Raw genomic sequence first — 15,709 nt, 5'->3', positions numbered from 1 at the left:
CTACTCCAGGGGCAGGTGGTTCCGGCGGTTGCGGCTCTTGGTGCGGTCCAGCAGCGGCTTGAGCTTGCCCAGCTTGCCCATGTCGCCCCTGGCGACCGAGACGGAGGCCCCGGCGGGGGCCAGACCCTGGAGCTGCTTGCGCTCCTTGCAGTACTGCTGCACGGCGAGCGCGTCGGCCGGCGTGAAGGCCGACACCAGGGCCTTGGGGTGCAGCGCCGCCCAGCCCCAGGGCGACTGCTGCTTGGTGGTCAGCGCGCTGACCAGCGCCTCGCTCAGCACGCGCAGGCGAAGCTTGGCCACGGTGCGCTTGAAGCCGTTCTCGGTGGTCAAGCAGTAGTAGAGGCCTTGGTCGGACGGCTGCACCGATCGGATGAGAAGGCCGTGCTCTGTGGAGACCACGCGGTCACTTAGCTTCACCTGCAGGGAGGGAGCGAAGAGGAGGAGGGAAGGGGGAGGAATCAAGAGGTTACCAAGCTGCTCTGCAGACGCTATACTGAAGTGAGAGAGTAGAGGTATGGCAGCTATGTCATAACCCATGGCAATCATTAACATGCAGTCATTTGAACGATGACTTTACATGCTTCTCCATGGACATCGTTCAGAGCTCAGTCAAGCCTTTATACTGTATGTAATCTGTTGCAAGATTTATCCAAAGCTACAGTGAAGTTTTGATATAAAAAGGCTGATTTTGAGGGCACCACAATCCACTGACACTTTTAAAAAAGGTCTTAAGACTTTTCTTTTTAGCAAAGCTTTTGGTCCCCTTTAGATGTTTTTTAAAACCTTTTCTTTTTTTTCCCTTAAACTGCTCGCCTTTTTTTTGTTTTTAACCTGTAGCACTTTGAGATCTACTGTATGATGAAAAGTGCATTATAAATCAAATGTATTATTATTATTATTATTATTATTATTATTATTTTGGTTGTCTGTTTGTACGATATGCCTGTCAGCAGGATAACTTAAAGAACTATCAAGCCTGATGTTCATGAAACTTGACATGGGCCATGGAAGAACCTGTTTACTTTTGGAGTGGATCTAGATAACAGGCCTGGGCCTTAGCACTCTCAGACTGCCCTGGAGGGACAGCAGCCAATATCGGGAGGTGTCAGTTATCTCTAAAATGTGGGCCGCGGGGGAAGCCTCTCGTTAGCCACACTCTACGACAATGTGCTAGTTGAATAAATTGTTTATTTAATTATTTGCTGTTTAGAGCCTGCCAAAGAGCAAAGACTTTTGCCATTGAGTCTTTGATTACTCCACCTAAATGCACGATCTGATGAAGGCCCCAGGCCAAAACAATACTGTTTCATAAACACATTAACGTGGAGGCAGAGTGTGCGGCACTTCTCTACCAACTTCACCAAGAAACCAAGGTGCCCTCCATACCCATTCTCACCGCAGTCACATATGACATTCATGAGCCGTAAAACCCAAGTAAAAGTCAAAGCCATAAAACACACAGGTGCTTCTGCGCTCTCCGAGCATACGTTATCTCTTAACGACCCACTGTTTCCCTGGAGGGACAGCAGCCAATATCGGGAGGTGTCAGCTATCCCTAAAATGTGAGCCACAGGGGAATATCTCTCTCGTTAGCTGCACTCGACAACATCTGAAACAGTTTGGTCTGGAACGCCACCTATGACACCGCGCTTGTTAGAGGAGCACGAGCGGGCAGGGACAGGCCTTTCACGTCCAACATCGAGGCTGTGATCTCAGCCAGATTGTTTTGACAAGGTTTGACGTGAACATCTGGGGCTTGGACGCGAACAGATAGCATTTAATAACGCACGATAGCCCTTTTGCAACATGAAAGCCGAGCTAACGGAGGTCAAACAATGGGCGTGGAGGAGTTTTTTTTGTTGTTGTGCGATCCCTGACACAATACAGCATTAAGTGCGAAATGGAGACCGACTGAGCGATGTTGGCTGTGTGAGCGAGCCGTTTGGCTGACCTCTTTCCGCCGGTCGTTGTCTCTCTGGATGAGCCACTTGATGGAGGCCTGCGGTGACTTGGGCATGCACTCCAGGAAAGTGGTGTTGTTCCTGATCCCGTACTGGGCCAATTCCGCCGCATTTCTGTACGCTGAAAACGAAACGTCGGAGTCAGTTAGTCACTCACATACGCACACACTCACACACACACACATGTGCCGCACGCACGTGCGTGCACACACACACACACTCACTCACAGACACAGACATGCATCCCCACAAACACACACACACAGATTTGGACACATGCATGTGTCTTCACACACACACACACACACACACACACACTCCTATTCAGACATAAGGGAAACCAACTGGACTCGCTGGAATTTGCAAGCTGACATATGGCTACACTGAACAGCTGTGAGTTAGTAAGTGTGAGTATGAGTATGGGCTCTGTGTATATTCATGAGTGTGTATGAATAACTCTGTGTGTGTGTGTGTGTGTGTGTGTGTGTGTGTGTGTGTGTGTGTGTGTGTGTCCTGAAGAGTAGGGTCAAAGTTGACTGTGGGGACAAGTGGAGCCTGCGCCAGGCCCCTGCACCTTTCAGTGCAAACCTCAGGCCTCAGGGACTTCCAGATCTGCCTTCCAGCTCCTTAAGTGGAGGCTGGTGGGGCATGTGTGTGTGTGTGTGTGTGTGTGCGTGCGTGCGTGCGTGTGTGTGTGTGTGTGTGTGCGTGCGTGTGTGTGTGTGTGTGTGTGTGTCTGGAGGGTGGAGGGTTTTGCCTAATTATCGGCAGTGTCATCTGTTATTTCTAGTTCCAGACAAATGGGCTGTCAGTCAGCTGGATGGATGACAGTGCTAAGACTAATTAGCTGGCACAAACCCAACATGTGCTGAGGGTCCCTGAGCGGAGCTCCATGCGGCGTACAGGAAGTGGAGTGGTGACGTGGAGAGACGGATCTGTGGGAGCGTAACGTCGTACAGCACCCAAAGGGGACAGCTGGGGTCATCCCATATGTGGAGAAGTTTCCCAGCAGGCAGTGGGGCTGGTGTGTGTGTGTGTGTGTCTGCGTGTGTGTGTGTGTGTGTTGAGTTTATTAGAGGGTCTGGATTCAATGCAGTTACACATGTACACATTCATTGGTGATGTAGAGGGGATCTAACTAAAGACAGCAGGCATAGAGCGGCTCGTTTCATCAAGCTACACACTGCCCTTTGGCACAAGTGTAGCTGTGGATTTGTAATAGAATTGATCCTGACTTGATGTAATTTCACTTGAAAGCTTAACGACAGAGGGCAAATGAGGGAGAGACAGGTCCAAAAGAACAAAAGAGATGAAAAGATACAGATAAAAGACAAATCAAAAAGAAGGAAAAGAAACACAAAAAAGAGTGATAGATTGGTATTGCATAAGAATGAGGAAGACCAACCCTTGAGATTGAACCCTCTGCACTGGGTTAGTGGGTTGCCGTGGATGATGTCCTGTCTCCGACTGCGCCTGAGCATCACACAAACAGCAGCACAGTAATCCATCACTGTCACACCTCAGAGAGCGTTCCCTACCCTTCAAACACTGTTTTGTGATGTGGCTAACACATGATCTACAAAAGAATCTAGCTCAAAGGGAAACAGTGAATTCATTTCTTGTGGCTAGATCTCGCGTTTCTCGAGTAGCCGGTTGTGTCAACAGTGAAGAGGATGCAATTTGAGCCAGAGAAACTCCGCCACGTGAGGTGGGTTTTTTCACAGTAGTTTCTCTCAGATACGAAACGGCCTTGAGACACCAAAAGCAACAGGATAAGTAAACGGTATGACGGATTCATTTCCCGCACGTTCTCCGAGGAGCAAGGCGGCTGTTCCTTAGTTCTAAACCCAAACCAAACTTGAACTGTGGTTGACTGATTTCCCCCGAGCAGCTGTTGTTGTTGAATAGCAGCAGGGGGGGTGGCGGAGAGGGCACTGAATATGAAAAATGAAGCCATTTCCCGCCAATTACAACTTGCACGGAAGCTGCCAAGAATGAAATCCATTCTTTGTCACATGCTAAAATAGGAGCAAGCTGAGTGGGCACCATGTTTTTGTCGCATTAAAGCATTCCACAGCTAACTCTGCAATGCATCAGGGTGTGCACGATACACTGCATCCTCCGCCTGTTACGCAAGCAGCCTAGAACATACTGAAACAATATCTGAGAAACCTTTAAATGTTATAGGTGATTCATCATAATCATCGTTATTTCCTGGAATCGTCTCACTAGTGCTAAGTAGCTTGATGAAATTTCCAAGGCCAGTTGGACGGTTGTGGGCGGCCTACCTTTTCCCCGTGGGGTAGAAGCGAGAACAGGTCATTCCATCCCAGGCGCAGTAGGGGTCCCTGGCCAAGCAGCAGTCGGCGCAGGCCGAGCCGTAGGCATGGCAACGGTGCAGGGACACTTGGGACACGCCATGTTCCGAGCTCACGTATAGCTGTTGCTGCAAAGCAAACAGTTCAAATGTCAGGGGGGTGACTGTTTATTTTCCTTGGCCTCGGTGAGTGACAGCAAAATGAACTTAATCACCACGGTAATTGCAGCTCCCTGCTCTATGTTGCCACTGTGTCAGATATTTATTTCTAGCTTTTTTTTGGTTCGACGCATTATAGGATACAGTGACTGCGATCCACACCACACCACAATTATGATTTTTCTCAAATGAAACGCAGGCATTTCCCTGCAGCGAATGGCTGACTGCTGTTAACTTACCTTTTTGGACGAGATCTGCAAATTGGTCACGGCAGCTCCATTCTGGAAGAAAACAAACAAACAAGGCAAATTGGAAAATTTATCCCTGGCATGGCGAACCCTCAGACCACATAATCAACCGTGAGCCCTTTGACTGGTGGTCTGTTGTTACAGGCTCTCTGTGAAGAATGCTGATTAAGACCCTCCAATTGGTTGAGATGGACAGAATCCACAGTAGCAGACACAGAAGCCGCTGGAGTATTATGGTGAGTGGCGACGCAAAACTCCAGGCGCAAGTGGAAATTATAAAAGCCAAGGAGCTCAGTCCAGGCCTTGATCACGCACAGGAGTCGTTGCCCCATTAAGATAAAGCAGCTCTTGGCGAGGATATTCTGGTATTCAGCCACAAAGCTGTTACATATCAATGAAGTTCACGCCACTCTTAACAGTCTGGCTCATCAGACTTCCAGACGGTTGATGTTGGCACACAGCACCGTATCTGCCTCAGCCTGCTGTGCCGTAGCATAGCGTGGCGTGGCGTGGCGTAGCATAGCGCGGCGTGGCGCTCTCTCCATCTCTCCCATCTGCTCCCCATGGCCCATCCTCCAACCCCACCCTGACCTGACACAAACCAGCAGCATCAGCAGAAGGCCCATGAGGCTTTGATGTGTGTGTGTGTGTGTGTGTGTGTGTGTGTGTGTGTGTGTGTGTCTGTGTGTGTGTGTGTGTGTGTGTGTGTGTGTGTGTGTGTGTGAGGGGGAGCAGGAATGAAGCAGCCCAGACCTTAAACACTTCCAGCTCCTCCAGAATCAGATCCTCGTCCAGGGAACCATTTGTGGGCAGGACGATCACCTTCTGTACTGTGCCTTTGTCTGAACAAAGCGGAGGATATATGGAGGGAGAGAGAGGGGGAAAGGGAGAGAAAGAGCAAGGGAGAAGAAGAAAGAAACACAGATGGAAATAAGGAATAAATAAGGAAGGAATGAACAGGCAATCAAACAGCAATGTTAAAACAGTACAAAAGACTCTATCTCCCTCATATAAAGAACCACAACAAAGGGCGGTGAGCTTGAAGCCATATATGGTTTACAATGAATGGCAAACTATGTGCATTTAGCTGAGTAAACGGAACTGTTTATTTCTCCCCCTGTCACCCTCCTTTCTCTCTCTCTCTGTCTCTCTCTTTCTCTCTCTCCTGAGTTGACACTGAGGTGACATTTTGAATGGACAATGAAAATGAGCAGTGCATTCCTTGGTCCACTCTCTCCATTTCTCTCTTGTCTTTTCCAAGGGATAAACTCTGAGGTGAACTCGCACAAACAGGATGGCTGTTTTGTTTATGTGCTGGGAGGGAGTGATGAAGAAGAAGAGAAAGTGAGCCGACTGAGGAAGAGGAGGGTGGCCCTGTTAAAAAGACATGGAAATCCCCTATTATATAAAAAAACCCTCTCTGCTCTCCCCAAAAAACAACATGAAGGAGCAAAAAAGCGTGTTGGCGTGGCGACCGACCCGACCGGCCGGTCGGCCCGGTGTTCCTGGCACGCCGCTGAGGAATCTGGGAGGAGGGGATAGAGGGATGAAGAAGGGAGCGGAGAGGTGGAGAGGAGGAGAGGAGCAAAGGGGAGCGGGGGGAGTCATAAACACAAACAGCTGTGCGGAGCGACTCCCCGTGCCATCAGCCTCCCAGAACACACACACACACACACACACACACACACACACACACACAGACACACACACACACACACCCGTGGCCTGGCTTCGCCTTGCAGGGCCCTCGCTACAGGTTCCTGTAGTGCTCCGTTATCGCCGATTCTGCCATCAGATATCATATCGCGTCCCCTTCCCCCCTGCTTCCCAGTTCTGTCCACTCCCCGGTCCCCCCCCACCTCGGCCCGTGCGTGCCTCCAGCTCATATCCGCAGCACGGGCCTCCTCCTCCATAATGGTCAGTAAGAAAGCGCACAGGGAGGGATTGCTTTAATATGGTGAGGAATAAAGTAAATCACTTCCTCTCTGCTTGAAACCAGACCTTTGCGGATGACCGAGAAGATATTCTCTTAAGAGCCACCACAGACAAGCCAGGAAGTCTGGGGGCTTCTGAAACAATGATTGGCACATACAAAGAAGCAGTCGCTATATGTTTAAGTTAAAAAAACAACAACAACAACAAAAAATATAACAAATGATACCTTTTTCGTCTGCATTAGAACATAGCTAAGAGCATACTGTAGGGTAAATGTGAAAAACAGAGTTTAATTGTCTATTGTTGACAGATTATCTGAACACACCTAATTCAGCTGCACAAAGAGCCATTTGGGAGCTCCCAGAGCCAGCTCTCTATGGCAAGTTAAGCCAAATGATCTGGCTCACCGTGAGGAGCTGGAATTTTATACCACTAATACCTGAAGACATGCCAGGTATGTGTCAACTGATCTAAATCTTATATACTGACAAAATGCATGCTTTGCCAATTCTTTAGTCGCTGTAGACAAAGACATTTGGTGAACAAATAAAGCTAAAAGCGAGGCACTTTTACACACTTGTGGGTTAAGAGCAGAAATGAAAAAGCTTTCTGCATCTGATTCTAAAGGCCTGCACACTAAGGTTAGGATTAGGGTTAGGGTACCCCAGTGAGTCTGTATTTATCATCCAAACTTTAAACAACATCTCCAAAACCTTTGCACGCATTAAAGGTATACTATACAGTTTCAGGTATTTTCGGAGACTGTAGAGCTTCACCCTAGAGTCGCGATATATTTATATTTTACTCTGACATTGTAAATAGCCTACTTCGCGTGGCTTGTTCCCCCTGTACCCCTGTAAATTTCGAGAATACAATTGAAATATCATGTCGACGAGTCGACATTAAACTCGAAATTTCGAGAATAAAGTTGATATGTCATATAGACTTTAATCTCAACATTTCATCTTGACATGTCCATTGTCCATCAAAACCAGTTTGGAGAGAGAGTGACCACTCCAAGTAGCTTGGTCAACGACTCAACAAAATGCCTGGATGATTTGGTGAAATTGTACTTCAGAAGCGGGTTTAGCAACAACTATACTAACTAGTTTTGAATGTCGAGAATAAAGATGAAATGTTGAGATTGAAGTGAACATGATAGTTCAATTTTAGCCTATTCTCGAAATGTTAAGTTTAATGTCGACACGTCGAGATTAAAGTCGACATGATATTTTTCTCGAAACTTTATTCTCGAAATTTCATGGCAAAAATATGTGTGGCCCTAATACTCCGTCGTAGGTTTTCTACTGCTGCGTGTAGTTTTTTTTACCTATTTCAGTGTGCAAAGGCCTTAACTCTTGTCGTTGCATGTGTGGTTACCTGTGCCCAGGAAGAGGACCTGGTACTGGCCATCTGCTGCGGTGACCTGGTCGACGGCGATGGAGGTGTATTTGTAGTCAGCGTGTGTTCGCACCAGCAACGGCCTCCTGCCCACGGGGTAGATGGGATTGAACATAACAGGGTGGTTCCTGACAAACGTCACCACGTCATCAGGAAACTCTTTGGTGCTCTGGACATGAGGTGTGAAAGCTCCACCAGGACACTAGAGAGAGAGAGAGAAGGAGAGAGAGAGGGGGGAAGAGAGGGAGAGAAAGAGAGCGAAAGAGAGAGAAAATGAGAGGGAATGAAGGAATGATTTAAACCTGTCAAAAAGTTAACACACACTTGCTCCAACTTTTTGTTATCATTGCTAATCTCCCTCTAAATCATCTTAACTACTGAGACTTGGCCCTTTCTGATACATTATAAACACCAAGTGATCTATCTTTTCTATCTGTCGTGGAAATATCAGCCAATGGTTAGGGTGTTCATCTGGGAGGCTGGAACTCACTGTGCCAGGCCTTGGGTAGGGGATGCGTCCTTGGAAAGCCACCCACTGAAAGTTGGGGCCCTCCCTGTGGGCGAACGGCCCGTTGAAGACGGTCAGGATGTCGGCCATGTTGTACACGCACACGGCTGACCCTTTAAACACGGAGCTGGGGGAAGAAGAGGAGGACAACACAATATGAAAAGACGCTGTGGATGAATAAGAGAGTGTGAAGAGAGAGAGAGAGAAGAGAATTCAGTCTCCATCCTTCTTCACGGTTAAGCTCGAAACACAGCCTGGAGCATTTAAAGGGACATCCAAGTCATATAACCCAACCAGAACTACTCTCTCGCTCTCATTCTCTCTGAGGAATGGAACACCTCTCGTCTTTTCCTTGAGGGTTATGTTGCGGTGTTGGCAGGACTCTTTGCATGTTATGCGACGCTGACTCACAGAGAACCATTGTTTCCACTGAGCAAACACTGAGCACGCAAAAAAAAAAAAACTAATATGGCTAAAGGAGGAGGAAGCCCAATGAATAACAAAGTTCGGAGACTCAACGTGGAGCTCACCCACTATCCCTCCAAAACCCTCTGCTTGTTTGATTTGGCGTGCGTCTGAGAGAAGAACCACGACGGTTCCCCCTTCTCAAGAGTGTGTACCAGTGGTGGAAACCAGACCCACAGACCCAAACTAAATGCAGCCACAGAACTGGCCTTTTTTTCTTTGTCTTTTTTTTCCGTCCGTGCGAGCGTTCCAGTGGTGCCAACCGCATCGTTTCCACCACCACGCCGCCTTTAGTGCGGGCGCGCAACGGAGAACACACAGGAACTATGGCTACGCAGAGGGGGGGGGGGGGGGGGGGGGTCATAATTATAGCTTTGTGCGAGGGGATTCGGAGCGCCAGGCGTTGGAGACTGAAGTGTATAACGTTGGAATTCGTCCCTGACAAAACATGGCTCGCGTGCGTATAGGATCACGGCACATTAACTTGTGGGACTCTGTTAATGTCCTGGAAGTTCCTTCGAGAGAGACGCTGTTTACGGGCTTTGTCTCCGTCGAGCTAGGGAGAGATGTATGGGCGTCTAAAAAGTCGAAGGCAGCGGGAGATATCGGAGTTCGCTGCGGTGTAATAAGATACTTCACATTCTCCGGGAGGTGCGTTCCGAGAAGCCCCTGATATGTTGTCCACACCTCTCCTACAGTGACTCCCCCACTCTCTCTCTCTCTCTCTCTCTCTCTCTCCCTCCCCACCTCTCTCTCGTACTCACTCACTACTCACTCACTCAGATATTCACCCACACCCAGAGGCTTTAGGGAGTGAGGCTCTCATCATGCGGGAGCTGCAGGGGCTTTACCTTGTGGATGTGAAGACGCCAAACACCAGGAGGCCTTTGGGGTTGTCAGCCTCCAGCAAAAACACACTCTCTGGAAACGAGAACAAGCATGACGATATTTAAGTGATGTCCGTCAGTCGGCTTAACACAAGCCCTCCACCCAACACACACACACACACACGCACGCACGCACGCACGCACGCACACACGCACGCACGCACGCACACACACACACACACACACACACACACACACGCACAGTATGAGGCTGAACATGAGGTCAATTGGATGTAGGTTAGATAGAGAGGATGGAATTCAGATGGAAACCCCTCCATCCAAATTCCAGCCTCAGAATCTGACACGTGCCAACACTCAAGGAAAACCCATTAGCTGGAAACAAGTAAAAAAAAAAAAAAATTGGCCTGTAAACATCGGTAAAGCAGAAGCTTGAAAAGGCAATGGAGTTATTCCAAATGTTATTTGGCGTGAAGGATATGAGAGGCAGCCCAAATCCAGACAGGTACCAAATTACCAAGATAAGTTATCTTGGTGTTCTTGCTACGAGATGAGACACAGAGAACTCATGCAATCACTGAGAAAGGTTTCCCAAGAGGTACGGGGTAAAGAGCTGCTTATTACCCACTCACCGAGCTCGTCAAAGTGGGTCTCCGTGCCATCTTCCTCCAGCACTGAGCACACCATCCGGGCCTTCAAGAAGGTGGTCCACTTATTTACCAGACTTCGCTGACCGCCAGTGTCATTCTGCAGCAGATAGACAAAACAATGGAGGGTGGGAGAAAATGAGTGACACACATGAAAGTAGAGAAAAATAAGGAAGACAAGACAAAAACAAATCAAAAACAAAAAAATTAGTGGTGAGGATTCCTCTCGTCTCCACTAACAAAAACAAAGCAAAAATGCAAAATAGGCACATAAAGCGTGTGTGAGTCACATCCCCACGCCCACACCGAGGCCCACTCACCGGACACACGCGCGCCACCATGGTGTGGATGCTCTTGGTGTTGCCGCTGTTGTCCGTCAGCCGCTCGCGGAAGAAGAAGTAGAGCTTGGTGTCGTTCGGGTCTGACCCGTCCGGTATCAAATGGGCATCGATAAAGATGGGCTCTTTATGCACCGCGGGAGGAATACACACCCAAAACACAAACAAACAGGGACTTGGTTAAGAGCAAATATAAACAGCAGTGCAGCTGGCTTGCAGGTGGCCCATTTGTTCTGGGTCTCCCTCCCAGCGAGCCACTGACTGTAGAAACCAGAAAATAAACAGCGCTGACTTGGGGGTCTAGAAGTGGAGGTCTATTCAAACTATACAAGTGAACAAGCAATAAAAAAGAGATGAAGGATATTGCTATTGTGCCTTTTCCCTCTTTTTCCCCCTCTCCCTCCCGAACAACACATGGGGATGATTACTGCTGGTTGTCAGGGAGAAGAGTACAGTACGAGTGTCGTGACTTTCACAGCAGAGGAGGAAGAAGAAGAAGAAGAGAAATCATAAAAAAGAGGCATGATATGCGGCAATGTTTAATATCAGCTCTGTTGTTTCAGATGGACTTTTGGGGGATGGCCAGATTTATTGAGTGCATTGTTCAGTGAGCGAATGAGCTCGTCAGGCAGGTTCATTTCTCCCAGAGCTGCCTCAGATGGATCTGCCCCATTGACCCAGGTTATGCTCCACATTTCCTCCTATGGCACTTCTTCTTACTATTGACACCATGAGATGTGCTCTAGGGTATCGCTTCAGGAAAGGACTTCTGAAATACGACCAGTTGTATTGTGCTGTGACAGTGTGTTGTAAATAAGTCAATAAAAGCTGGAATTTTGTGTACGTGTGTGAGAGAGAGAGAGAGAGAGAGTGTGTGTGTGTGTGTGTGTGTGAGAGAGAGTGTGTGTGTGTGTGTGTGTGTAAGGTGGGGGGGGGGGGGTTGTCTCACCACTCAGCCATTTGGAGTTGTGCTGGTCAGTCCTCACGGCGTTCCTGGTGGTCAGGCTCCGGAAGATAGCGGCGTCCGTGCCCATGAAGTCAATGTACATGCCAGAGAAGAGCTCCTGGTCTGAAAACGACAACAAGAGTTTTCGTGTTAGTCCTTTTTACTGCTTTCAAGTCGGCTGATGTTGTTAACATCTTTCCATTGGGAGCTTGCTATGGCTAGCTTTTGCCCTGGGCCTCTTACATCCTTCCCATCCATCTGTGAGCCGGTGCTGCACTTCGCTGTCTGGTCGAGGGGATTTCTCGGGACAGCAGCTGGAGCTACTCTGTGAAAGATCTGCCGAGGCCGCCGAGCTGTTTCTGACCTGTGAGCTGCCATGCCATGGAGTCTGGATTGAGCAGACTTACGTTAAAGGAATTATGCACTTTAGATCGATTTCCGGATGATTGGGGGTACATACGTTGAGTTGACATCAAAATTATGTCATTCGGATGTGTTTTGAAAAAATTCGATTGTACCGATTTCAGTCACAACTCGTAGCCTGGAAGTGAGCTGGGCATTTCAATTGCGCGGCTACAAAACGCTATTTTTATACCTCTTCTACAGTTCCAAACAACATAACACTTACGTGGTAGTGAGTAGAGGGTCCCTAAAGCCAAACCGAAGTATCCCGAGGTCTTTATGTGGTTGAATAGAGAGTCCAGAATGAATTTCATCAAGCCAGTACCTTTCCGGAAATGTTGCCATCTTTGCCGCCACCTTCAGGGGAAAGTCTGTAGGAGTCTTATTGCTGAGTGTGTTGTAACACGCTCTGGAAATTCACAATTTCGTCGCCGTTTTTTTTTTTTTTAAAAACATAGTCCAGTATTTCTTTCGAAATTGAAATGAAGTTGTATGGACTGGACTATGTTTTTTTTTTTTAAACGGCGACGAAATTGTGAATTTCCAGAGCGTGTTACACAGCAATAAGACTCGGCAGAAGGTGGCGGCAAAGATGGCAACATTTCCGGAAAGGTACTGGCTTGATGAAATTCATTCTGGACTCTCTATTCGACCACATAAAGACCTCGGGATACTTCGGTTTGGCTTTAGGGACCCTCTACTCACTACCACGTAAGTGTTATGTTGTTTGGAACTGTAGAATAGGTATAAAAATAGCGTTTTGTAGCGGCTCAATTGAAATGCCCAGCTCACTTCCAGGCTACGAGTTGTGACTGAAAACAGTACAATCGAACTTTCTCAAAACACATCCGAATGACATAATTTTGATGTCAACTCAACGTATGTACCCCCAATCATCCGGAAATCGATCTAAAGTGTTTTTTACTCCGGATAATTCCTTTAACGTTAACGTTGAAGAACTCTGCATTACGGACCAACAAACTCGTCAAAGTCCACCGAGTTGCTGATCTACAGGATTGCCCACGACTTTCGGACTGGTAGGCTTCCAGTGATCTCCAGACTGGCAAGGCCTGGCATTCACGTTGTCTCCAGACTGCCAGTGAGTGTAAAGAACTTTGTTGGCGTTGCATCGGTTGTGTAGACACAGCTGTGCGCAGTTTCACGCGAGTCATCATTGCCCTTGGACATTTTCAGCCGGTTGGAAATTGGACTAATTTTATTTTTATTTTTTATTTATTAATTAGTTTGTTGTCTGTCTTGTATGTCTTGGTGTCACGGGTACGCTGGCGACTACGCCGCTCCATCCGCTATTGTCTTTGTTAGTCTATGTGTCAATGACAATGTCTTATATGTGGAGCGCTTTGGGTTGCATGTTAAATGCGCTATACAAATAAAACTGACTTGACTTGACTTGAAGAGAAGGACTGTTTCACTATCTCTTTCGTACATCTGCCACAAGATGCAGAAAGTCCCGGCCGAGTCGTCCCAACAAGCTGCAACGGCTTATGTGCAATAAAGTGTTGCAATAGCCGAAAAACATTTTAATAATCAGCTGCAATCTCTCCAACATCTGCCCAGAAGAAAACAGTACAGTAAGTGTGTGTGTATGTGTGTGTGTGTGTGTGTGTGTGTGTGTGCGCGCGTGTGTGTGTGTCCGTGTGTTTGTGCGTCATCTTGCAGCACAGATGGGTTGGAAAATGCGTGCAAGACAAAGACCATTTCCAAATGTAAGTTACATGTTGAAATAACGTTATGCATCCTCATGGCCAAAGCAGAGACAGGAAAGGCACTTCACGTTGGATTTGTTCCCTCTCGGCTTCTCCACCCATTCTTTCCCAGTGACCCCTCTACCAATGCTTCCTCATGCCTGCTGCTCGCACTCCTCCACTGCCTCGTCCCTCTATCCCTCTATCCGGCGAGCGTGGCGGGGGGCCAAGTGGCAGCTGATGCGAGGGAAGCGTGTCGACAGCCCGCAGACCGTGGACGGCCGTGGGGAGGCGGCCGCCGCGGGGGCTCGACACGGGAAAGATGCGGCCTCTTAGCAGCCTCAGGCAGGGGGCCTGCTGCCATCAGGCTTCAGCCTGGCCGCCCGTCAGCTCTCATCTCCCACAATGCCATTCTCAGCATGGCCCTCCACAGCACACTGGACGGACTCTCTGCACTAGGACAAAACAGACACCCTCACTGGGTCTTTGACAGACTGACAGTGAAGCTACACCAGGCGCGTAACTGAAGCGCTCCATTCGCGACGCGTAAAATCCATTTTAGAAGCCTGGTCTATTTTTTTCCGAATGTACGTGCCGTTATCACGTCTGGTATAGCTACTTCCATTGATTATAGTGGAAGCTAATTTTTGCAGCAGACGCTACGCGAACGGAACGCTTCAGTTACGTGCCCGGTGTAGCTTCCCTGGGAGAGGTCCATATGGAACATTTTCATCATGGGGACATAAGGAGTTGCTAAAGCCAGAGAAGGGGTTGCTACGCTTAATGTAAAGCTGATTGTTGTGGGCATCCTGCATAGAATCTTCAAGATTATTTAATAGAGACAATATGACTCTTGCAGGTTTCAGATTGCACCTTTCTTTAAACCAATTTCTTTAGAGTTCTTAAAGCAGTATTCAAATTTTAATTGATCACTGACCTTACAGTAAGTGATCTCCTCAAGTTTTGTGCTCTGTATGGCAACATGTAAAAACGATGAGAGAGCATTTATTTGAACTGGTCAACCTGCTGCCCACCCTTGCAGTGCACTGAACTTACACGCACCGGACACAGGGGCAGCCTGACAGGAGAGGGCAAAAGGGGGCAAGAGAGTGGGCATGCAGGAGGGCAGGAGAGTTCAGGGGGAGGATCCGGTGGGCGTGAGGCAAGGCGGGCGGGCGGGCGGGTTGGGTGGGCACACGGGTCTCAGGTGTCCGAAAGCCGAGCTGTTGCGTGACACGCCAAACGGCCTCCGCAGCACTGGCCGTGTGTCAACAGCAACCGGACACCCTGCGACCAATCACAGATCAAAGGCCCGGCGCTGACGGAGCGGGATGTTGCCGGGCGACCCGTGAGGTCACACGAATGGGAGAGGGGGAGGTCTCTGTGTATATACTGCATGTGTGTGCTTATGTACTGTATGTATGAATGTGAATGTGTGTGTGTGTGTGTGTGTGTGTGTGTGTTTGTATGTTTGTGTTTGTGTGTGTGTGTGTGTGTGTGTGTGTGTGTGTGTGTGTGTGTGTGTGTGTGTGTGTGTGTGTGTGTGTGTGGAGTGAGAGGGGGAGTGGGGGGGTTATAAGTGTCACTGTAAGGCTTGGTGGTGAAAGGGGGAGGGGGGTCGGAGAACTTACTCAGCATGACAGAGACTGTGTTGACCTGCGGGTTGAAAGAACATCTTCCCTTCCCTGATTCAGCCCGAGAGGCAATCTGGAAGACCTTCTCCTGCAGAAAGATAGAGTGAGAAACAGAGAGAGAGAGAGAGAGAGAGTGGGGAATAGACAAACACAGAGGGAAAGACAGACACTGTTTGTTTCCATCCTTTAGGTTTTAT

General features: G+C 48.4%; 1 protein-coding gene across 2 annotated transcripts in view; it reads right to left on the bottom strand.

The window, feature by feature from the left end:
- The window catches only part of sema3c (sema domain, immunoglobulin domain (Ig), short basic domain, secreted, (semaphorin) 3C), a 43,126-nt gene continuing 27,417 nt past the window's right edge, over window positions 1-15,709 (bottom strand). For both annotated transcript variants that reach the window (XM_076297443.1, XM_076297442.1), the window contains 13 exons: window positions 15,510-15,600; window positions 11,774-11,893; window positions 10,807-10,949; window positions 10,472-10,586; window positions 9,846-9,915; window positions 8,512-8,656; window positions 8,001-8,223; window positions 5,439-5,527; window positions 4,677-4,718; window positions 4,250-4,407; window positions 3,367-3,434; window positions 1,952-2,082; window positions 1-417 (listed from right to left, as the gene is read on the bottom strand). In XM_076297443.1, the coding sequence (XP_076153558.1) occupies window positions 1-417; window positions 1,952-2,082; window positions 3,367-3,434; window positions 4,250-4,407; window positions 4,677-4,718; window positions 5,439-5,527; window positions 8,001-8,223; window positions 8,512-8,656; window positions 9,846-9,915; window positions 10,472-10,586; window positions 10,807-10,949; window positions 11,774-11,893; window positions 15,510-15,600 (1,812 nt within the window). The remainder of the gene's footprint in view (window positions 418-1,951; window positions 2,083-3,366; window positions 3,435-4,249; window positions 4,408-4,676; window positions 4,719-5,438; window positions 5,528-8,000; window positions 8,224-8,511; window positions 8,657-9,845; window positions 9,916-10,471; window positions 10,587-10,806; window positions 10,950-11,773; window positions 11,894-15,509; window positions 15,601-15,709) is intronic.

This window comes from Alosa pseudoharengus, unplaced genomic scaffold, assembly GCF_046254945.1.
Source record: "Alosa pseudoharengus isolate Yale_2024_CS ecotype anadromous, Long Island Sound unplaced genomic scaffold, YU_APseudo_1.1 YU_APseudo_1.1_scf_20, whole genome shotgun sequence".
Lineage (NCBI taxonomy): Eukaryota > Metazoa > Chordata > Actinopteri > Clupeiformes > Clupeidae > Alosa > Alosa pseudoharengus.
Note: the sequence above shows the minus strand (reverse complement) of the source record. Positions and strands in the feature narration are given on the sequence as shown.